Source organism: Callionymus lyra, chromosome 11 (assembly GCF_982586985.1).
Source record: "Callionymus lyra chromosome 11, fCalLyr1.hap1.1, whole genome shotgun sequence".
In the NCBI taxonomy this organism is placed as follows: Eukaryota; Metazoa; Chordata; class Actinopteri; order Syngnathiformes; family Callionymidae; genus Callionymus; species Callionymus lyra.
Window position 1 is genome coordinate 10,270,902 of NC_141828.1, and position 25,090 is coordinate 10,295,991.

The 25,090-nt window shown below is 39.0% G+C and overlaps 1 protein-coding gene across 1 annotated transcript in view; it reads right to left on the minus strand.

Annotated features, from left to right (window-relative positions):
- Positions 1-25,090, minus strand: part of dntt (deoxynucleotidyltransferase, terminal) — a 100,771-nt gene that overhangs the window by 26,661 nt on the left and 49,020 nt on the right. The window contains exons 9-10 of the mRNA XM_087802308.1: positions 10,049-10,297; positions 9,293-9,376 (exon numbers count right to left, since the gene is read on the minus strand). Coding sequence (XP_087658434.1) covers positions 9,293-9,376; positions 10,049-10,297 — 333 coding nt within the window. The remainder of the gene's footprint in view (positions 1-9,292; positions 9,377-10,048; positions 10,298-25,090) is intronic.

The following is a 25,090-nucleotide window of genomic DNA, read 5'->3' on the forward strand; positions in this document are numbered from 1 at the left end:
CCGGAGCGATACAAACGCAGTGTTTTCAGGAGGACGACGAGACGTCACTTATCGTTAGCGAGGTGTTGCAGACGCTGAGGCAGGACTTGACTTTCTTTTATTGTCATTGCACAGAAAACACAGCAGTGAAACTGGCAACAAAATTTCGTTTTTTTTTTTTTACTAAGAACCTGTGCTGTGTCTCAAATCCCATACTAGCGTACTAAAAGTTAGTATTTTTAGTGCGTTAGTGCGTCTCAATTCTAAGTATGCGAAATTTAGTGCACCATGCACACTAAATTGGCGTACTAACACGCCCACAAAACTGAGCATGGTTCGATGGACACTAACCACACTTAACGGCCGCCATCTTAATGACGTTTTAAACGGAAGTTACTTCATATATAAATGCATATATATTCATATACTTACAGGTGCAGCAGTAGTAGGATGACACCTCTTCGGTGCTGATACCAGCTTAAATATCTCGTGAATATTTTGATTCTCATATTTTTCTTTATTTCTTTTTCCAAACTTGCAATACGTGCTGCCAGCAGGTGTCGATAGCGTTCAAACAGCTGGTTGAAACATCGTTAAATAGTAGTAGAAGAAGAAGCTGTCATGTGATTTCTGGTTAGTGTATAGCAGCAGTGTTTGATTTGAGACATACTATCTGTGGAGAATTTGCGTACTAGTTAGTAAGTACACTTAACTGATGCATACTAACTTCTAGTATACTAAGAGAAGTATGCGATTTGAGACACAGCACTGGATTAAAGTGGCAAACTGCCTTAATCTGGCTGCTTAGCCAAAAAAAAACAACCCAAAGATTAACTATCAATTGATTTCTCAATCACGTCTTTTTATTCTTCATCCATATCCTGTAGAAAACCTCATGATCATGAGAAATAAACACTCATATGTGTCTCAAATCACATACTTCTCTTAGTGCACTCTTAGTATGCATCAAGATAGTGTACGTACTAACTAGTACACAAATTCTCGACAGATAGTATGTCTCAAATCAAACACTGACGCTACACACTAACAGGAAATGAAGTGAAAGCTTCTTCTTCTACTTCTATTTAAAGATGATTTCAACCAGATATAGGAACACTATTGACACCTGCTGGCAGCACGTTTTGTTTGGATCAAGAAATATGAGAAACGAAATATTCGCAAGATATTACGCAGGTAAGTAAGTAAGTAATTTTTATTTGTATAGTGCTTTTCCAGACCAGGGTCACAAAGCGCTTAAACAATCAAAACAATATTCAATAAAGTATATACTTTAAAGGGAAAGTAAAACTGATAACACAACAGGAGTTCCAGAAAATCAAGGAAAAGCCTGAACAAATAAAAAAGTCAAATCATTAGATGTCATATATATATATATATATATATATATATATATATACATATATATATATATACAGTATATACGAAAATTATGTCATATATATATATTATATATGACATAATTTTCGTTTACAACGTCACTAAAATGGGGGCCGTTTTAGGGTAATCCATCGATAACACTCAGTTTTGTGGTAATTTTAGTACGACAATTTAGTGTGCATGGCTCACTACATTTCGCATACTAAGAATTGAGACGCACTTATGCACTAAAAAGTTTAAGTACGTAAGTATGTGAATTGAGACACAGCTTTAGTCACAAGAAGAATCATCAAAACCCTAAAAACCCTAAATCTATAGTCACAGAAATAATCTCAATTGACGCAGTATAATCTGGCCAAAGATCAGGATATTATGAAGACATAACGTCTCAGTGTGTGTGAATATAAGCAATAATCGTACTTTTGTGAGAGACGTAATCCTCAAATGATCAAGTTGTTAAGGGAACGTACAAAAGGGGATGATTACTGTCAGGAAAATGTGGTTTAAATGAGGGAAGATGTGGGAAATAATTGTGAGAAAATGAGTGTAATTACGTGAGAAGATATCAAAGTGGTATGTGTTGAACACACAAAGGTAGGAGCAAACACTGACTCATAGACTCACACAGGCAGTCGCACACAGATCACAATCAATGAGGTACACAAACTCCCAGTGAAACACACACACAGATCTGAAGACAAATGCATGTTGAACTCACACAGAGACACACACACACTTATAGAGACAGGGATGCTTGCAAATTAAAAGCTGCACACACATGCTCACACAGACACACACATGCTCAAAGCCCCACTCACAGGAACACACACAAGGTACAGTTTTGCATGCAAACACACAAAGAAACAAACGTAAACAGATTCAAAGAATCATCCACATGACAGACAAATATGTGCAAACACGCACTGGAACAAGAACAAGGACTGATTTACATACAAATGTAAACACACACATTCAAACAAACACATAGACACTCATTCAAACACACACATAGATTTAAACAAACACGTTCACCAACACACATTCAAAGCACGCACACTCACACACACACAGATTAAAACACACGTACACATGTTAAAACTGACACACACACACATTCAAATCCTCCCACACACACGCACACAGCGATTAAAACAAACACTCACACACACGTCAAAACTAACACAGACACACACAGATGCAGATTAAAACAAACACACCAGTGCACACAAACACACATTACAACTAATACACAAACACAGACGCAGATTAAAACAAAAACACACACACTAATGTACACAAACACATATTAAAACTAATACACAAACGCAGAATAAAACAAACACCCATACATGTACACACACACTCTCAAAGTTCAAACACAAGCACACACAGATTCAAACAAACAGACACACACTGAAACACAGGTATAAATATTAAAACTAACAAAACAAACAACAAAACAAACGCACGCACCGACACACATTAAAACTAATACACAGACACAGACCCAGATTAAAACAAAAACACACACACCAAAGCACACAAACGCACATGCACACATTAAAACTAACACACAAACACAGACGCAGATTTAAACAAACACCCATACACCCACACACACCCAAAGTTGACAACACACAAACACAGATTCAAACAAACAGACACACTCAAAAACACACATATAAATATTAAAACTAACACACAAACACAGACATGGATTAAAACAAAACATCACACAAACGCACATACACACATTAAAACTAACACACAAACACAGACACAGATTAAAACAAACACACAAACGCACATACACACATTAAAACTAACACACAAACACAGACACAGATTAAAACAAACACACAAACGCACATACACATGTTAAAACTAACACACAAACAGAGATTAAAACAAACACCTATACACTAACACACAATGTTTAAAACACACACGAGCACACACAGATTCAAACAGACACACACTGAAACACACATATAAATATTAAAACTAACACACAAATACATATTAAAACAAACACCAAAACACACAAACACAGACCCAAAGTTAAAAACACATGCACACACACACAGATTAAAAACAAACAGACACAAGCACACACACTAACAGAATACGTCCAACTTGTCAACAGTGTGTGTCTCGGACTCAACAAAATAATCCACAATGTTCACATTCAATCACCAAAAGTCAATTTTGTATGGAAGCCTTTCCGTTGCCGTTGGATGACATCATCAGACGCCGCCTCCTGCGAGTCGACTTAATTACAAACAAGCTCTGGTCCCTGAATGGAGGTGATGAGGCAGACATTTGTATGCAACACACTGGTGGAGGACGGAGCATGAATAAAAGACTGTATTAACTTTGGTTTGTTGAGCACGGAGCCCGTGGTACTCGTGATTAAACAGCGAAGAACCTCCGAACTAATTATGGGATGGGAATGTTGAAAAGAGCCAGATGTGGCTGATTCAGCTTCTCACTGGCGCCACTTCACAAGAGATGCACATTAAACCGAGCTTATACATGGACCATGAGATTCCAGACGCTCCTTTGAATATATGTTTCTCTTCTGACTTCATGGTGTCGTTTCAGGGGAATCTTCTCTGGTCGTGATTCTACAGACCAAAATAAATCTATTAATTTGTCACAAAATAATTATAATTGCGAAAAAGAAATGATGAGGAAAATCTTAAATCGGAAAAAAAATCTTGTTATTCAGATTAATTTAGAAATAAAGAAAATTATTTTTAATCAACAGTTCATCTGACCAGGTTATAATAAAAATAATAATAATATTTTCATAATAATGAGGAAAATATATATTTAAAGACAAACAGAAACAGAAAAAAAAAATGTAAAAACAAATGTTCTTTTAAGTAAATATTTTGTAATTCTGAGAAATGATGTTAAACACAACACATAGTGACACATTTGCACACATCATCAAAATACACAAAATTACAAGGACACACGAATACAAACACATAGTTACAGAGACACACACAATGACACACGCATGCGCCCACAAACATCTTTGTTTTTCGTTGAGTAGTGAGGTTTCTAGCGACATGTTTCAGTATCAAGTACTTGCTTTGACAAGACAGTACGTCTTAACTATTGACGGGTTGATGATGCAGTGTCTTCATCTTGAAAAGGCCACTAGATGAAACTCTCAGTTAAAAAATAATGCCATGTTTAGATCAAATATTATGAAGCAGAGAGTGCCATCTAGTGTTCTTTCAAGATGAAGACACTGTAACTTGTATACTAGTGATGCTCTGACAAAGCTTTGTGGAGCATTGTGATTTTTGTCAGAGTCCACTAGATGGCGGTCTCTGTTTTGAAAAACCTTTCCGATGAAACATCATTTTTAAACGGATGGTGCCACCTACTGACCTCTAAACAACATGACACTGTTTAATGAAGCTTCGTCAGACCATCACTAGTGTTAACCCATCAAGACAAAGATTTGTAAGGTAAACTTCACAATCTGATGCATTTTTTATCTACCAATTTGACTTTCCGCTAACTTTAGACCGCGTGCAGATTTACCTAATCGTATAGATGCCATTTGAGAGATGGGCGGGAAATGAAAGAGACTAATCCCGAGCATTTTGTATTATCTCTTTTATTATTTATTTTTCCTTGCACTTTATTTTTTTAAACTGCGCTGTTGTGAAAGTGTGTTTCCCCTCTGGGGATGAATAAAGCTTTTTCTATTTCTATTTCAAAAGTGGCACAAAGTGGTAAAAATTGTCGTAAGTTACTTTGGAAAAAAATTGCATAAATGTAAATGTAGATTTCTTAGGACGCCTCCTTGTTACAGGCAACACAGGTAAGTTCAAGTAGTAGTCAAGTATACAAGTATTCAAGTATTCAAGTAGTCAAGTATACGAGTATTCAAGTAGTCAAGTTTACGAGTAAAGTAGTCAAGTATACGAGTATTCAAGTAGTCAAGTTTACGAGTGTTCAACTAGTCAAGTTTACGAGTAAAGTAGTCAAGTATACAAGTATTCAAATAGTCAAGTATAAGAGTATTCAAGTAGTCAAGTGTTCCAGTATTCAAATACTCAAGTTTACGAGTAAAGTAGTCAAGTATACGAGCATTCAAGTAGTCAAGTTAAAGAGTAAAACACACTTACTTACTTACTAAGGTTACAGGTAACATCTTAAACGTGTTGTAGAAGAAAGAAGACAAAGCCATGATGGTATTTTTGGTCTTGTAAGAACCAAAAACCTGCCACGGTGATTTTGAAAAACTTTCAGGGATAAATCAACTTTCCGTTCTCTCCTGTAAGGCTAAACCTTCAGAATCAGAAATCGGTGATTAGCCTTGAGATTTAAGCTCTCCAGACGCCGGTTGCCGGGTGTAATGACTCAAGGATGTCCCTCAGGCCCGTCTCTAATTAGAAGGAGATCATTAGTTTTAGTGTCGCTCTCTAATCCTTTTTTGAGTATTAGATTATGAGTCGCCGAGTGAGAGACTCGCTGTCGCCCACAAGATTAGAGTTCTCTAAGTGACCGTCACCGTCTCCTCACTCCCAAAAAAAAAAAAAGAAAAATCCCCTCCTCTAATCCGACATCGATCCTCATCGCCCCGACACCGGTCGCACAGAACCGCCGGCCAATTACAAGAGACACTAAAACGATGAAAACTGCCATTATCACTTTGTCCCGCGCCATACGTCAGCCCAATTAATGACCACGGCGGCGGGGGGGAAAAAATACGAGCCGAGGGAAGGGAGGGCGAGGCGTTCTCTCGGGTTACTGCCCATAGAAAAGTGAGGGCAGCGCGACGGCGTCGTGACAGCGCCGGGACACTTAATTGATCTTCATTATGGTGATTATGGCGGCGATATGGGGCCGGGGGGAAATGAAACCCGGGGGGTCACGACGGAGCGGGAATCCTCGCCGGTTCCGTTGACCTTGAGGGGGGGGGGAGTGATACCGAAAGTGTGAGGAGTTTGACATTAACTCAACCCTATCAAGGGGTCAAGTGATGTCACCTTTCCAGTAGTAGTCAAGTATACGAGTAGTCAAGTAGTCAAGTGTTCGGGTATTCAATATATATGGGCTGGGGGGGAAATGAAACCCGGGGGGTCACGACGGAGCGGGAATCCTCGCCGGTTCCGTTGACCTTGAGAGGGGGGGGGGAAGTGATACCGAAAGTGTGAGGAGTTTGACATTAACTCAACCCTATCAAGGGGTCAAGTGATGTCACCTTTCCAGTTGTAGTCAAGTATACGGGTAGTCAAGTAGTCAAGTGTTCGAGTATTCAAATACTCAAGTTTACGAGTAAAGTAGTCAAGTATACGATTATTCAAGTAGTCAAGTGTTCGGGTATTCAAATACTCAAGTTTACGAGTAAAGTAGTCAAGTATACGATTATTCAAGTAGTCAAGTGTTTGAGTATTCAAATACTCAAGTTTACGTGTAAAGTAGTCAAGTATACGAGCATTCAAGTAGTCAAGTGTTTGAGTATTCAAATATTCAAGTTTACGAGTAAAGTAGTCAAGTTTACGAGTAAAGTAGTCAAGTATACGAGTATTCAAGTAGTCAAGTGTTCGAGTATTCAAATACTGAAGTTTACGAGTAAAGTAGTCAAGTATACAAGTATTCAAGTAGTCAAGTGTTCGAGTATTCAAATACTCAAGTTTACGAGTAAAGTAGTCAAGTATACAAGTATTCAAATAGTCAAGTATACGAGTATTCAATATATATGGGCCGGGGGGGGAATGAAACCCGGGGGGTCACGACGGAGCGGGAATCCTCGCCGGTTCCGTTGACCTTGAGAGGGGGGGGGGGGGAAGTGATAGCGAAAGTGTGAAGAGTTTGACATTAACTCAACCCTATCAAGGGGTCAAGTGATGTCACCTTTCCAGCTCGAGCGCCTCAAACCGACGGATGCACGAGTGTGTGTGTGTGTGTGTCAAAGTGTGTGTTCAAGTGTGCGTTTTCTTCCTCCCGTCCACCCCGGCGCACGGATGGCTGCGCTGTCAGCACAGCTCGCTCTGCATCTTAATAAACACCATCCGAAAACCCGCTCGGCTCTGTATCAAATCTGACTCCGAGAGGCGCTAACCAGTGACCCCGCCACTCTGACCCGCGTCCCCCCCGAGAGGACCTGACAGGATGTTGCACTGACAAGCGCATCCCTCCTGTCAATCAACCGCTCGCTCCTTTGCCCCGATCCCCCCCGCCGCCGCCGCCGCCGCCGACTCGGGAGGCATCAAAAGTGCATGCAAAGTGCAGTCGCAGGGTTTTGGGTAAACACCGAGATGGCTGTCTCAAAGACGGATGGCTCCCCGGTATTATTGTTCTCGTCCTGTCAGTAACGAAAAACCTTCCCTCCCGGAATAATTGAATCCTCCAGCTGAGCAGTCGTGTCAATCTTTTTCGAGAGTTTACGCTCAGATGCTTCCAGGGGTGTCGTTCACTTTCGCGGTGGGCGATAAATCACAGGAATGCTTGGAAACAAAAGTGACGGGCCCTCAGAGACCATCAGGTTTTTATTGATGTGATGAGGAAGAGTTGGTGCTGTTTAAACCAAAGAATATTATGACCCCTTCATTAACTTCACTTTGCTATCGATCATTGCTTGATGCCTCTGTAAATCAATGGCTTTTTTTAGCACTTGAAATATTGCTAGTAGCAGTTAGCTCAATGGGACAGTTGGTCGCAGTCGAGCACAACACACGGTACCAAAGGATGAAAAAGAGAACAGCAGTTTCAACAAGTCACAACTCACTTCTTTTGTGAATTGTTACCATTTTTCCAGATTTACAACACAAGTTGTAGTTTTTAGAACAGACAAGAAAAAGTGAGTTTCCCACAGGACAGATTTTCAGCCAATCATCCATCCTTATTACAACCTTCATCACTGTGGCAAACCAAAATGCATCTTTTTGACCAGTTATTTTTGCCAGAACTTACCCAATAAAGGCTTAAACTATTAAACTATGGACCACAGCCAAAACACTGAAGGTAGTTATACTTAACAGATTGTTTTGTGTATTTGTTGAAGTCTTTAAACAGCTCTGTATATTTAAAAAATATATATTTTTTGGATAACAAAGATATTTATTTTATTTTATTTTCTTCTCTATTATCGAACATCTGGATCAAGGCTGTTATGAACGATTGCGTTAAAGCCAGATTGACAGCCATGATCATCGTCATTAGCTCACCGGCGGCATCCTCATTTACACCTGGAGCTGAGATCGAGCTCAAGAGTGCGAGGCTGTAAAGTAAATTGAAGAATCACACATCAGCTGTTTTAAACCGTGTGAGGAGAACTTGCTTTATGTGCCGCAACGCAATGACAACGGGTGAGAGGAGACGATTTGTAGAGTCTCTACGTTAATTAAAGAGTCCCTCATTATGACCATGTTTTGAAGAGGTTACTTTATAAAGTTCTCCCCCGTCTGTTAATCTGAGCAAACAAAAGGTTACGAGGTTGGAGAGCGGAGTCCATTATGACCTAAGGTGGCTTTACTCCTCCTCCAGCTAGCTGTCATCACACCCTGCTTTGTTTATACAACGAGTCCCTTAGCAGTGGAGACTTCCAGGATTGATGACAAAACTTGATGTTCACATCAGTGATTGGGTGTGGCTATTGTAAACAAGATTTAATCTCCATAAAACACGAATCCTTTCAGTGGGCAGAGCTCATTTTCTAATGTAGATATTAATATTTAAATAAAGTTTTGTACAAACACACACATACTGATTACTATAGAGGTTCAACATCAATTTAAGAGACATTCTATCAACACCTCAGTTGATCTTTAAAGTAAACAGGATTAAAATACAGGATTGAATATATTTTATATAATTCTAATACACAGAGTCGATCACGTCGACCGGGATGATGTATTTTAATTCAAGGTCAGTTGATTCGTACCTTTGTTTTGTCGTAGAGCCCGTGGTTGTCCAGAAGCATCTTCCTTTCCTTCCGTGCAAACCTCCTCAGGTCTCTGGCAAACTGCTGTTGGAAAAAAATTAAGAAACTTTCAAAAAAATATCTGTTGCTTTTCATTGTAGATAAAACCTCTAAATAATCTATTAAATACATTTTTTAAACATGTTAAACATTTTAAAATTAAATTTTGATGTTGGAAATTTAAGTTGTTAAGAGTTATTAATAAAATAATTATGAGGGGTAAATAGAATCAAATTAAAAAAACTTTCATTTTTATTTAATGTTAATCTTTTGTTTGTGTTGTTAATCCATTGATACAAAGTGTGTATTTACTGTTTTGTTTTATACACATTTCTCACCCCTCCCCTCTTTTTCTTCTCTGGCGATATAATGAACCAATCACCCTTGAAGCTGCTACTCAAGCTCTCTGGTTCCAGTCCGTGGTGTCAGGTTGTTTTCTTATTTTTTCTGGTAAAGTTATTCACTTTATTCTTCCTTGATTGTTCTGGTGTTTTCTCTATTGTGCATTGATGTTTTTTAGTTTTTACTTTCGCGGGTGCCATTTTGATCCATGTTTTCTTGTTTTCTTTACTGTTGTACGCTTGGATTGACAGCTATGTAATTTATTGTATTTACTTTTACTATTCTATTTTCTAACTGGTGCCACTTTCCTGCAGATAATGACATTCCATTTTCCCAAATTCAGATTCTGTGCTATCGCATCCACATAAAACTTACCCTTGAGCCAGTCCAGCCCAGGAGGGCGAAGGCGTACCGGTCAATCGGCGGACACACCAGGTCCACTCGCACGGCCCTCCACCCTCGGTCGTCCCCCTTGGACCCGTCGAGACCACCTTCCACGAGGCTTCCGTCCAATCGCAGGATCACAAAACACTTGGCGAAGAGATCCATGGCCTCAAACCTGTGACAGGGCAGCTGTGAAGCGTCCAGGGTGGAGTCGTGGTAGTCGCAGAAAAGTAGGATCCCCTGCAAAAGAAAGTGAAACCTGAGTTAAATTTTCAAAGTTTAGGATTCAATAACCATCTTAAATGATTATGTTCCCCTGAAACTGAGGTTAAACTCAAGACCAATCAAATTAGTTTTGTTCTGATCAACTATACGAACCAGAAACAACCTCCTTCGATCAATGGTGTGTAATTTTTACTTTGGTTCTCTCATGGATGACTGAGCTTTTATATCTATTATTGTCCAGACCTGTTCATCCAAAAGTCTTTTCTATAAAAAATCTTGTTTTTTCGGTCACTACAAAAGTAAACATCCACCAGAATTGTGATTTTATTTTTCCAGACTCTTCACGACGCTATTCATTGTTGCTATAAAAGGTTTTTATAAAGAAGTTTGTTTTATCGTGAGTGGATGGTGTAAGTGGATTGAAAGAAAGAAAAAAAACAACATTACTCAGGTGTAAACAAAAGCCTTTCATAAGTCAACGTTTCCTCTTTTTTTTCTAAATTTGTTTGCTCAACTAATGGCTTCACTTAGCAGTCTCGTACTGCCTGACCTTGACGACACTTTGGATGTTGGATTGTTCATCACTCCATTTCAGTCTGTTGAGATAAAACTCTCAAATATAAGTCAGCCATAACCTCTGCCCTTTCATGGTCGGTCCTGTGCCGCAATAATGTGGAGAGAGAAGTGAGCCAAAGAAACTGAAGGACGGAAAAAACACTTTGATGAATCGACTATTATGTGACTTTTTTTTTCCAAAAAGGTTTTGTTATTGGTCGCTCAACAGTGTTTTCGGTTTTCTAGATAAGCCTGGCAGAATTTTAAAGTCTCTGCGACAGATGGTGGTCCTGGTTTGATTCCCAGGAATTGATTAGGAAAGTTAACTTATTTTGTTGTGGGTGAACAAAAATCTTGAATAAGAAAATAAATTGTAGCTATTATTTGTTTGATTACATGAAAAGTTTTGACTTTTTTTTAAAACTTTTTAATGGCCTCCTTGGCAGAGGTATGATCATCGTATTGCCTTTCTAAATATGTTTACTTCTGAAAAATTGCCTAAAAAAGTACTTTTTTTGCTTTTTATTCATTCCCCAACACTGAATTTTTATCGAAGTTATTTTGGTATGTACTGGCCTATTGCAGGTGTTCACAGATATACACAACTATCCACACACAGACTCACACCTACAGAAAATTTCTCAAACTTCTGTATGTTTTTTGGACAGTGGGAGAAAACCGGAGTACCCAGAGGAAACCAACACTAGCACACAAAGCATAAAAACTCCACACAGAATGGCAACACAAATTGTGTTTGTTCTGACCAGATAAAGTGTCATTTAAATATTTAAACAATATACAATCTTTGTTTTACATTTCATTACTTGATTTTGTGGCTACATTGTGTGTGAGACGCCGTGCGTGATGGTACTTAAATACTGGTCACTGTATTTATACCGTGTCATATCCAGGTACGTGCGGTCAGGGGAGGCAGGTGAGGCAGAGCCTCACCTCTTAATGCACAATCCATCACAAACTGTGTTGACAAATGCAATTGACGTGCAATGGTTTCCTTATCTTTGAATGTCAACAATATAATGCTCACAGTTTATTTTTGCCTTTGTTTTCCACAGTCTGGATAAAGCGTTTAAATGTTTGTAAGGGTTTTATTTAGTTTCGCTGATCGAAAAATACAACTGCAGTGACAGGGCAAAGTTTGAGGCACATGCTAATGAGCCTCTACAAACTCTCCATTGAGGTGGAGAGACTTTTAAAACCAAAGTAAATAAGGTGGACAAAGTAACTGAGGTTATTGTGGCGAAGGAAAGGCGTATAGACTTTATCTATGGATAAAATTAATATCAAGAGATATGACTGAGAAAAATACAATTAGTAGTAGAGTATTTAAAAACTTCATTTTGTACTTAAATAAAATATGATTTGTTATTCTCCCGCTTATATTGACCAATTTAACACTCAATATTTATCTTTTCACCATAATAAACATTGTTCCGGTTTTGCGTAAATCTAGCCAATCATATAAGGCCTGACGCAATATTAACCAATCAGAAGCAACAAAAGGCGGGTCTATCTGTCATTACAGCACCACTTGTCATTACAACGACGTCACTCGGTGATTCTTCACACTTAGATCTGGATAGTTCTCGCTAAACTTTACGATAAATTCCCCAAGAAATGATTAAATAAATCATATATTTTTTAAACTTCATATGTGTGTAAATAATAATGAGATGTGAAATAACCAGTAGCCAATTGAAGAAGCTTCCCTTTTGAGTGTATAAACTTGTAAATCTGACACTAAAGGAGTCAGTGCCTCACCGACCATGAACCTCAGCGCACGTCACTGGTCGTATCATATTAAACATGGAAGAGGTTTCTGTTGATGAATCCAGACGCAGAGTAAACATGATGTGTGTAATGAGGCCTGCACAGACACACACGTCGGTGCTGAACCTGGTCTGGATAAAGGACAAAGTTCTCCTGCTGGAACATCTGCTCAGTCTTGTCATCAGAACAAAAAAAAAAAAAAAAGAGAGAGAGAGAGAGAGAGAGAGAGAGAGAGAGAGAGAGAGAGGGTGTGTGACGGAGGCAGGATGGAGATGTGCCTCCAGTCAGCCATGCTGGATGCATGAAGCTCCAGTAATGGCCCTCTCTCTTTAGATAATGGAAAACTCTCTGCCGAGTAAGTTGTCAGGGTCGTGAAGTGTGAACGGAAAAGAGGCTCCGGCGATGATGAAACAAAGCCATAAGTGTAGAAGAGAAGTTTTAAGGGAGGCGTGGAAACACTGGGAGATCCGGTAAAGGGGGGGGGAAGAGCGAGAAATTGATTTCCTCCGGGCCCCGACTCCGGCTGATTGTGCTTCTCCCTGAAGCGGGAGTTTTAAGGCGATTACGATTACAAATTGTCTATTTAATTCAAGTGCACTGTGTAATTGTTGGGATGCCGCGCTCCCCTCGGTGGCCGCAAATCCGCTGCCCTCTCCTTAAAGAGCAATAAGTGGGGAAGAGGATGCAGAACGAGAGCCGCTCACGGTTCGAGGGTTAAGCACGAAACCGTTTTGTCAGCAGGAAATGAAAAGAAAAAAAGTTGGAGTGTTCGTGACTGACCCGGACGACGCCGTCAGGAGGCGACGAGACGGTTCCCGGCCGTGAGGAATGACCCGTCTGGTACCGACTCACTAATTATCTCCCGGGTTCAAGCGGGCGAGAAAGATGCCCAGCGATGGCCGCCGCCACAATTAAAGATGACCGTTGGCCCCGCGGTAATGGGTTGAGCGTCCAAAGGTGCTGGAGTTCAATTCCATCCCAGTCAGGAGTTTCTCCTGAGGTCGTTTGAGTCGAGTTTTTCCAGACATGGATTTAATCCAACGTTTCTCTCACGGATTCTGTCAGAATGACAATGTGTATTATGTCACGTATATGTCACCATGTTTGGATTTTAAGACATTACTTTACGACCCAAAACACTTGTTTTCTAAATGTTGGGAACAAAATTGTTCTTTTCCTTTGAGAATTAAAGTTAAACATGTTCGTACCTTTTTAATTTTAGTCTTCATTGTTTTTAATTGTTTTACTATACATGTTTGTATTAGCCTGTATTTAAAGCTTTATTACTAAATAATGTTATTATTATTTGTATTATTTTGTATCCAAATGTATAATTTAATACTTATTCCAAAACATCATCTTATATTATTATTATTTAATATTTATACATTTTGTAGCACTTTTTTCAGAATTAAAATATTTATTTCCTTTTTATTTAGTTTTTTCTTCCTGTTTCTTATGTTAGTTTTGGTTTTAGTTTTTCTTATTTAATTTCATGGCAACAATTATTACCATTTTAAAGTTTCTTCTTCAGATGTTATTGATCATCAACTTAGATTGATACCCAAAATGTTTCAATCACAAATAAAATGTGTGAAAAATATTGAAATAAATATTGTTTTCCCAATCAATAAAACCATCATTGAATCCAATTCATCAATATATCATATTAGATTTAATTCACTATTAATTCAAATTGTATAGAAGATGACACACTGCTTTAAAGTTATGATAGTAAGATAATGTAATTCATTTAAAAAATATTGCCAAAAATATATATTTAAATATTTAAAAATATATTTTGATATGTTATTAATACTGTCATTATACCATTTGGTATTTCAGTGAATCACTTAATCTCTTAAATACACAAAATTAAAAGTTAAGAGTTAAAAAAATATCTAATTTTACAGTTAAACAAACTCAAATGTGTAAATTAAAAGGGTTTCAGTCTTTGAATCTAAAGAACCGAGTCAGACCCGTTGAAAATTGAACGAGGCTGTCATTGAAGTAAACACTAGAGTTGCATACGAGTCACTCGTAAAGGTGACCGTGTTTAACTCCTGTGCTCAACCTCTCGATTTCACTCAAAGTGACATCTGAGTTGGACACGACGAAAACACGCACTTTAACTTCGCCCGCAGCTGCTGGAATCAAATGTTTTACTGAAGGTCCAGAATACAGAAGCGGCTCAGTCGATTCGCCGCATCAAAGGATTGTGTTCGGGAAAAACACAAACCCTCCAGTCTAATGCGACTCCAGAGAGCGGCAGGATTACACACTTCCATCAAAACGACCACATAGCCAGAAACTCTACTCTGATTTTTCATTACGATCATTCGCTGCTTTAGTTCTCACCGTTCCTGCCGCACGAAAACAAATATTACTTTTTTTTTTTTTTAACTTCACAGCTTCGCAGCGTTCTGGTTCAACACAACATGATAAAGTGTCAGCAGAGATTCTAAATCCACACACATCCCACGTGTTTGCCGGTGGAAAGATTATCAAACACTATCAGAAAATAAAATGTTGTTGTTGCTTTTCAATATGTTTTCATCACTGCAGTGTGTGGCTGTCGTTTTATTTTTGAGTTGGTGATAAGAAAGTTTTCAAATCAACCTTTCGCTCTTGATTTTGTTTGTTTTTTTGTTGTTTTTTTAATATATTTTGTGTTTTCTTTCTGTAATCTTTTCATTTATAATGTTCATTGCCAGTCATCACCAAAATCAAAACAGTATTGTAATTTTGTGGTGTTGCAGAAATTACTTATAAAATCGAATTTATGAAAAATAAAAAAACAAAGTAAAACACATTATATTCTGTGTCATGTAGAGTCAATTCTTTGGAAAAAAATAAGTGTTTTTTCTGATTCAATGATGTAATATATACATTTATTGAAATTCGTGCTTAATAGTGTATTAACTAAAAGTTATTCTTGCTAGACCCTTGTGTTATCTCAGGTTCAATGTGACCCGAAGACCAAAAAACAAATGTGTAGGTGGTATTCACCTTGACCCAGAAGCAACACAAGGATTAATTTGTGTGTCCTTTTGGTGAATATTGTTTTGGCCCTCAATAGTTATTTGACATTTTATCCTCCCTAAAATAACAAGGCCATCGGCATCCATGTTGATTGTTTAAGAAAAAGAAACAATTCATTATATCTAGTGTTATTCTGAAAAACTAGTGATGGTCTGATGAAGCTTCATGAAGCAGTGTCATTGATTTCAGAGTCCACTAGATGGCGTCTCTGCACTATTTTACTTTGTTTTGAACAACTGTTCTAATGAAACGTCACATCATTTTTAAACTAATGGCGCCACCTACTGACCTCTAAACAACATGACACTGCTTCACGAAGCTTCATCAGCTCACTATGAATAATCATCTGGATCCAAAAAGATTAAAAAACTTTCATCACTCTTCGGTGCTGGGCTGCATTGAACAAGCTCAAAAAGGGTGTGTATACTGTGAGCAACTTAGGTAACTCTGCTGCCACCTTGTGTCTGGTTTATATCTATTCCATCAATTATATGTATCTAATATAATATATGAAAAATGTATGAAAGAAGCTATTGGTTTTAACCATTGTGTTTTCTGAGGGTCAAGGTGACCCGGAGGCCTAACTAAGGGACAAGGGATGCCACATACATATTTGTTTTTGGATCACCTTGTTTGTTTTGGGGCCTTAGGGTCACCTTCACCCAGAGACAACACAAGGGATACCACGAACACATTTGTTTTCAGGCCTTCGGGTCACCTTGACCCATAGATAAGACAAGTGATACCTCGAAAACATTTGTTATTGGGCCTTCGGGTCACCTTGACCCATAGATAAGACAAGTGATACCTCGAAAACATTTGTTATTGGGCCTTCGGGTCACCTTGACCCATAGATAAGACAAGTGATACCTCGAACACATTTGTTATTGGGCCTTCGTGTCACCTTGACCCAGAGACGACACAAGGGATACCACTAACACATTTGTTTTCAGGCCTTCGGGTCATCTTGACCGAGAGACAACACAAGGAATACGACAAACACATTTGTTTTCAGGCCTTCGGGTCACCGTGACTCGGATACGACACAAGGGATACCACTAACATATTAGTAATCGGGCCTTCAGGTCACTGTGACCCAGAGACGACACAAGGGATACCACAAACACTTTTGCTTTCAGGCCTTTGGGTCACCGTGACCCATAGGTAACACAAGTGATACCTCGAACACATTTGTTTTCGGGCTTTCGGGTCACCTTGACCCAGAGATAAGACAAGTGATACCTCGAAAACATTTGTTATTGGGCCTTCGGGTCACCTTGACCCATAGATAAGACAAGTGATACCTCGAACACATTTGTTATTGGGCCTTCGTGTCACCTTGACCCAGAGATGACACAAGGGATACCACTAACACATTTGTTTTCGGGCCTTCGGGTCATCTTAACCGAGAGACAACACAAGGAATACCACAAACACATTTGTTTTCAGGCCTTCGGGTCACCGTGACTCGGATACGACACAAGGGATACCACTAACATATTTGTAATCGGGCCTTCAGGTCACTGTGACCCAGAGACGACACAAGGGATACCACAAACACTTTTGCTTTCAGGCCTTTGGGTCACCGTGACCCATAGGCAACACAAGTGATACCTCGAACACATTTGTTTTCGGGCCTTCGGGTCACCTTGACCCAGAGACAACACAAGGGATACCACAAACACATTTGTTTACAGGCCTTCGGGTCACCGTGACTCGGATACGACACAAGGGATACCACTAACATATTTGTAATCGGGCCTTCAGGTCACTGTGACACAGAGACAACACAAGGGATAAATGTATGTTCTGCATGGACAGATAATTTCACTCATATTAAGCATAATTCTGCAAATATACGTGTTTATATCTTGTATTTCTGTCATGTTTTGTTGCCGTTCAGAACCGTCTCCGTCTCCGTCATCTCCGTCTTCCTCCCCGAACACAACCACCATGGAAACACGATGTCATGAGGTTCCCGTCTAAGTGTGGCTCTGGGCTGTTTAGCCCAATAGCGCTCTGTAATCATCTCCCACGCAGCAGGTAATGTCAGCGAGCTGCTGCGACTGGAGCTGTTTACAGGCAGAATTACAGACGAGGACAGCGCCGAGATAATCTTATCCCAGCGAACGCATCCTCGGAGCTCACGGGGGGGGAAGTCTGGTGAGGACGAGTGATGGGGACGAGCCGCCCGGAGATGAACCGTGATGGAGCCATGGTGGGTCCGTCGCGGGTCGAGGCTGATGTGGTTCTGAGATGACGTTCTGATCCGACATTGCAGGAGGAAGAAGACATCTCTGGATGTATCAGAGATAAGAGCAACGATGGCGGCCAAACCCGTGAAGAACAAAACTGATGTTACTGGATGATAAGTTCAAAAAAACAACTAGAAATAAACCAAAAATGCTGATATTTTATAGAATTTCCTTGATTTGATAAAAACTTAGATTTTACAATTTATTTAATATTCATTGAGAAGATATTTTGACAGATTTTTTTTATGGTGGGATTATATTAGTGATGGTCTGATGAAGCTTCATGAAGCAGTGTCATTATTTTCAGAGTCCACTAGATGGCGGTCTCTGCACTATTTTCCTTTGTTTTGAACAACTGTTCTAATGAAACACCACATCATTTTTAAACTGATGGCGCCACCTACTGACCTCTGAACAACATGACACTGTTTCATGAAGCTTTATCAGCACATCACTAGATTAGATGGCAGTTACTGTTACTAGTTGTTTAAAAGGAGATGTTTTGAAAAAAGGAAAATGTTTTTTTCTAATATAAAATACTTTTTGTGTGTTTTTCCAGGCAAATACACAAAAAGAATCATTGTTATTTACTAGAAACAAGTCTTGTTTTCTTTCTCTTTTTTTAGCGACAGGGAGAACATGAAGCTAACCTGGATTTTTTTTTTGCTAAATTTAGCATCTGTTAAAGTTCAACTAATGTGTTGATTTAAGTGTGTCTTAAATAGATGTTGGACTCTATTGTATCATCAGTGTTTGTAAAAAACTCTCTTTTCATTGAATTATTGACATTAGAAAATGATCTTAAGCCCCGCCCACTGAAAACACTTTGTTTTTCAGGAGATTAAATCTACCATAACACCACCAAATCTGCTGTGATTGGTCAAACATCAAGGTTTGTCACCGTGCATCATCAATCCTAAAAGCCCCTACCTCTAAAGGACTCGTTCTATAAACAAAGGGGGGCGCGATTACAGCTGGCTGGGGGAGGAGTCAAGTCATCATTACGTCATAAAGGACTCCACTCTCGTAACCTCTCATTCGCCGAGATTAACAGACGGGGAAGAACTTTATGAAGTAATAAGTAAGTAAGTAGGTAAGTAATTTTTATTTGTATAGGGGTTTTCTAGAAGGAAGGACGTCATCTGAGCAAGAGGAGGGTTTCATCTTGTTCACTAGTGCCAAAATATCACCCAAAGATACAGCAGTGAAGGAAGACCAAGAGGAGGAGAAGGGCTCAGAGTTCAAAACATGGTCATGATGAGAGACTTACTTCATCTTGGAGAGAAAGACTTCAACATTTGAAACACGAATGTGAGTCAAGAGGGTTCTCACATTAGCTTCCCCTTTAAACGAAAATTCATCAAATTCTTCAAATTGTTATTTTCTTGTTTCAACTATTCAATACACTTTGTCTGAGCCACAATTTTTTTAAAGGAATTTTGATTCTTTAATGTGAAAGTAAACCTTGAAAAACATGCTGTTGGTGCTACATATGCAAGAGTCACCAACATCACATTATTATAACATCGCCAGTTCCCCAAGATTCATCTAATTAATGGTGCAAAAACGACTTCCTGTCCTGAAAATTCAACGCAACAGGGACTCGCTCGGAACCGTTGGACTCATTTAAAAGTACAGCGTATAAAGCTGTTGACCTGCACAGTCGGGAGGACGTCGAGTCGCGACCACGTTCGAGCGGGTCATCGCAAGTGTTGCGAGAGGATCAGCATTCCGGCGGCATCCGTCACATCAACCCTCGCCGCGTGAATGCGAAAGCTGTTTTCGGCCTGAATCACTTATTCGACCGGAGGGAGCTCTCTAACCGCATTGTCTGAACAATGAAGCCGAGTCCAATCGGATTAAAACAATGGCTCTGCATACCGGCGCTCTGCCTTCAGAGAGTAGAGGGAGTATTTAGCGCCGCCGATGATAGATTGAACAGACGACCATCTCCTCTTCTCCGGTGCCATTACCACGGGGGTGAGCTGCATCTCATCTGTCTGAAGCCGCCGCTGACCTTGCCTCTAACCCCCCCGAGTTATGCTTTTAGAGTATCAGCGGAGGGCGGGAATGATACACCCCCTCATTACAAGGACGTTCCAGGATGGATGTATTTTTAACTCCCAGAAGGATGCGCTGGTGCGGGTGATTTTAGGCCTGAGTGAAGACACGTGGTGGTGGTGGGACACCCCCCCCCCCCACCCCCCCGGGGCTCTATTGCAGATGACAAGGTTACGCGACTTAAAGTCAACCTCTGCTACCTCCACTTAATCACCGTCTCTCGCGTCCCTCGCCCCCCTTTTCCACATCCAACGTCCCCGCATCCCACCCGCCGAGAAGAAAGCATCGCTCGCTTGTCTTCGGCTGCCGAGAGTCCCCCCTTTTTTGGCGCCGGTGGCCCCCCGTCTGGCTCATTTCCCTCCACCTCGCATCAAGTCTATCAGCTCTCCACAGCACCTTCACACCCGCTTTCGCACTCCACTCCCTCTACCTGTGGCGAACAAAAGAGTCGGCGCGCCGGTTCCCGCCGTACAGTCGACGGAATAATTGCTGTGAAGCAGCAAAGCCGGGAGTGTGAGAGCGCGAGAGAGAGAGAGAGAGAGAGAGAGCGATGTATTTTTAAAACCAGGCGATGACAAAAAAGGATGCCGACAGCAAAGAGCAGAGCGGCGGCGAACGCTCTTCATCACGCGCCCGTCGCCGCAGTGGTGACCCTCTCCAAACTATACATTCATCTCGCAGCGAGACAAACAGCCCCTTCACGATGCCCTCTGTTGCTTCAGGGAATGTCACTACCTCTTCTCTTAAGGCGATAATTTAACACGATATCAAAGACAAGTCGCTTTATAACGTTCCCGCTCCGACACAACGCAGACTTCTGTAGAGGAAATAACAATAAGAGTTTCTTTTAATAAAAATCGGTGATGACAACAAGAGGTTTGATGATGAAAATAGGGTTTGTTGTTGGAAAAAATACAGAAAAATATGGTCTTTTTATGTCTCGTAGTAATACTGGTAAAAGCTCGATCTTAATTAGCATTCTGAGCTACATTGAGTGTTCGTGGCACCATCTAGTGGATGAATAGGGAGTTGATCAGGTTGATTAAAAGACAAGTGTTGGCCTGGAGCAGAGGTGTATACTGCAACTGTTGTCAGGGGCCTTCAAGCCAAAAAAAAGAGGAGCAAATAGCAAAAATCAGGTGGAAAAACTAAACATTCAATAAACCTAATTATGCCAATATTATATTTATAAACCTTGGTTATAAAAAAAATTATTATTAAATTATTAAATAACTAAATATGGTCTCGATTATTCACTTAAATTATTTTTGAGGGCCAAGAAGTATCCACCCAAAGAAAAACAAAGTCGAGCTTAATTTAGAGGTAAAACAATAACAAGTAAAATTTGTTAGCCATCACTGTCAATTTTTGGAAGATCAGTTCTAATCCTACATCATGAGGGTCCCGGGTCTGTCCTGAATGATGCCCTTAGTCACTCAGAAAAAATGTCTCATTTTATTCATATAAATAAATACTCGAAAATGAATTGTAAGCCATTCTAAATAGTTTTTTGATTGCATCTTCTCTTTTAAGTAATAATGAAACATATTTATTTATATTCATATTTGTTCTATTATCTTTATTTCAATATTTTTTTTCCCTCATAATTGCATTTCATGTTATTTTTTATCCCTTGAAGTGATAAAAACCAATGTAATGAATGATGAATACATGTGTAAAGAAATCAACCACAGGTGAGATCAGAGCAAGTTTGTGTTTCGACCGCCACTTTAAAACCGTAAAAACAAGTTCATGCACAACCTTTGAGACATTATCTAACGACCCTTGAATCCCCTGCAAAAGGAACTCCGTGACCAAAAACTCCACCTCAACGATGAAGCGGAATCGAACGAGACACTAATGGACTCTTGATTGAATAAAGGTTTGACATTGAGCAGCCGATGAGAGGAAGAAGGAAAAAAGGCCGGTAAATATTACGGAGCCACGAGGAGATATCTCTCTTGGGTGCCACAGGCGGAGCTGCCGACGGAGGATAATGTCTTCGACGCGACAGGAGAAAAAAAAATTAACGTCTTTGAAAGAACCTTAAAACAAGCAGAGATGTGTCAAAAGTTGGTTCGACTTTTCGTCAGAGTCTGCTGGGATCATGCGGCGTCACCTTATGTAAGAAACACACTTATTTTAAAAGTTTTCAGCAGCGCAGAAGAACTTTCCAAAATATATATTTTAATATTTTATACTTCTGGTGTTTGATAGATTATATGAAATATTCATGAATCGTTTATTTTTAATGAATAAAAATACATTTTAAACTTATTCAAAAGAAAGTTTATTTTATGTTTAAAAAGTGTTAATAGTTTCCCCACAAATTCTTCCGTGTTCGGTTTATTTATTTATTTCATTTTATACTTTATAGATATTTTTAAGTGTTTACTTTACTTCAGTTAGGATGACTTATATTTTGGGGCTTGAGTTTAATTTAGTGCTTTTCCTAAATTAATAAATGAACTCTAATTTTTTTAAATATACTGTTTTTTAACGCCACTTCCACTTTTCTTAAAAGAAAAATGTAATGTTTTTAGCAAAATATTCATGTATTTTTTAAAGCCCATGTTTTTGTTGGGTTTATTTTTTAAATTTCTCTTATAATTATATTTTATCTAGTTTAACATGAGATTTAAGTGCACTGGGCTTCATTTATTACACATATTTCCTTGTACTATAATCTTAATAAATATAACAGATATTAGTTTTTTAACACATTAAATAGTTTTTTTCAAATTGTCTTTATTGAAAGTCAACAAATATCCTTACTTAAAATTTACGTTGACTTTTTTTTTGTATTCATAAATTTAAAATAGATAATAGTAGCTCATGTTTAGATGTTTTGGACCAAGAATATAAGAGATACAAGGAGAGGAAGACGACTAACATGGATGCGGTTAATGAGGTCATAGGTGGGTGTAACTAGAAGGATCTTGTTAATGTGTTTTTTTAATCCATTAAATAGCTTAATGTGAGAATCCAAAAGCACGAAAAAATGGTGACTGTCACTCAAAAGATGGTCCTTCACAAGCGCCTCAGAATATATTTCGGAAGCTTAATTTTTTAAGGTAAAATTCAAGTCCGGCATCGGCAAACATTCACTGAACTGAACGTTTTCATAAGTTTGATCACTTCTTCAAATAGTGAGTGATAATTATCCAGTTATTACACCGTCATGAGCAAGTACACATTGTTGCTTCCACTGTCGACGCATTTTATACCTCGTGCACATTTGAGATTCCTTCTCGCTAACTGCTCGTTTTCACAGTTTTAATCAACCCCTTTTGTCACATCCATCCACACGCCTCTTTCTTTCTCCCCTCAAACACTCTATTCTCTCCGGAAAATCATCCATTACCGTGTTCCCGGCGCCGCCCATTAGCAAGAAAAATATTCTTTAACAGTCCAATTAGATCATTTTTATTTCTGTGACCTTCTTAAATCCGTCAGACTCCCATCGTTGGACGCTGAAACCCCTTTTTTTCCGAGGACAAAGTTTTTTTGGATGAAAAGATATTTTTAGGTTTGAAATAATTCTGCTTCTCTTTTCATATTTAGGTCAAGAAAAGCGCAGTAAAGGACGAATGCAAATGCTTTTTCCTTTGCGTGTTTAAATAGAGACGAATGAGAATGTTTAATCAAATCAGGACAGAGAAGGTTTCATCCTTAGGTCTGAAATGATAAATGGATTTCTTGATGAGAAAAGAAAACAAGAAAGAAAATATAGATATTATAAGTATGGTTAAATTAGAAGAAGTATGTCTGGTTTGAACACAATGTACTAAACTCTCTCTCTGTTCCATAGCTTTGCTTAAACACTTCATAGATCATCAGCAGGACATTCATCTACTTTGATTTTGAATCTACCATTTAGATTTGATACTTATGTCTGGGTGATATTTACTATATTCAAAACATTTTGGTTCAAAATATCTTGATTTTTAAACACACATTTCACACACTAACAAACGAACATTTCCTTTTTTGATTATATTAGTGTTTTTCAGTTAAACTGAATTCCCCAGTGTTCGTGCATTAGCTGCCATCGCCTTAACAACTTGCCCAGTCCTAATATAGCCTGGAGACTACATTTCCAAGATGGCCTAACATCAGATTCAAACCGTGGTTAAGTAACCAGTGAAGAACTCACAAATACTTCTAGATGTATCACTAGTTTAATTCTCCAAAAGAGAATTGCTTTCCTTCAGCCACTTGATGAAGAAGATGATGAGTTACAGGACTCACTTTTCTGGACACAAACGGACATGACAAATTGTTTTCAATTAGGATTATTATAGCAAGAGTAACCCTGGGACACTGGGAGCTTCCACTACAAACGAATTTTAAAATATCACATTTTCTCAGACTTTGGACGTTACAGATGAGCTTCACAGAGGTATTTGGATGTTTTTATGTTCATTATTTTGGACAAAGATGAACACAAATCATTCGCTAAATTAAAATGAACATTTTTTTCGATAACTCTAAAAAGGAACTGGTTACTCTGAAAATAATCCTAACCCTTAGCCGACATGAGGGTGAGTAGAAAATGAGTGCAGTTTGAATTCTTGGTGAATTAACCCTTTAATTCTGCAACGTAAATAGTGTGTGAAGGGTTGATGAGGTTTCTAGATACAGGACGATGCAGTGTCTTCATTTTCAAAGGCACTCTTGACAATCTTTGTCTCAGAACCATCGCTCCGATGAAACACCTATCAACCCCTTGTCAACACTGTCTGAAAATAATGACGCTGCTTCACGAAGCTTCATCAGGAATGACGGATGGAGACCATTTTCAGGAGCTCAAACCATGAATCACAGATAGAGACTTGGATCATGATGTGGAAAATCAAGTGAAAGACTTTTATGATTGGTTCCCAGCATTATAAACATGTCACCATACAGTTAATTAGTTAGTTTCTTTAAGGATCCATTTTAAAATTCTGGTTCTTACTTTCAGATCTATTCATGGTCAGGCTCCTCCTTACATCAGTGATCTGATCCAGCCTTTCACCCCAGCTCGGGCTCTGAGGTCTGTGGATCAGAATCTACTGATGGTTCCTGAACACGCTTCTGGACCAGAGGAGAGAAATCCTTCCAG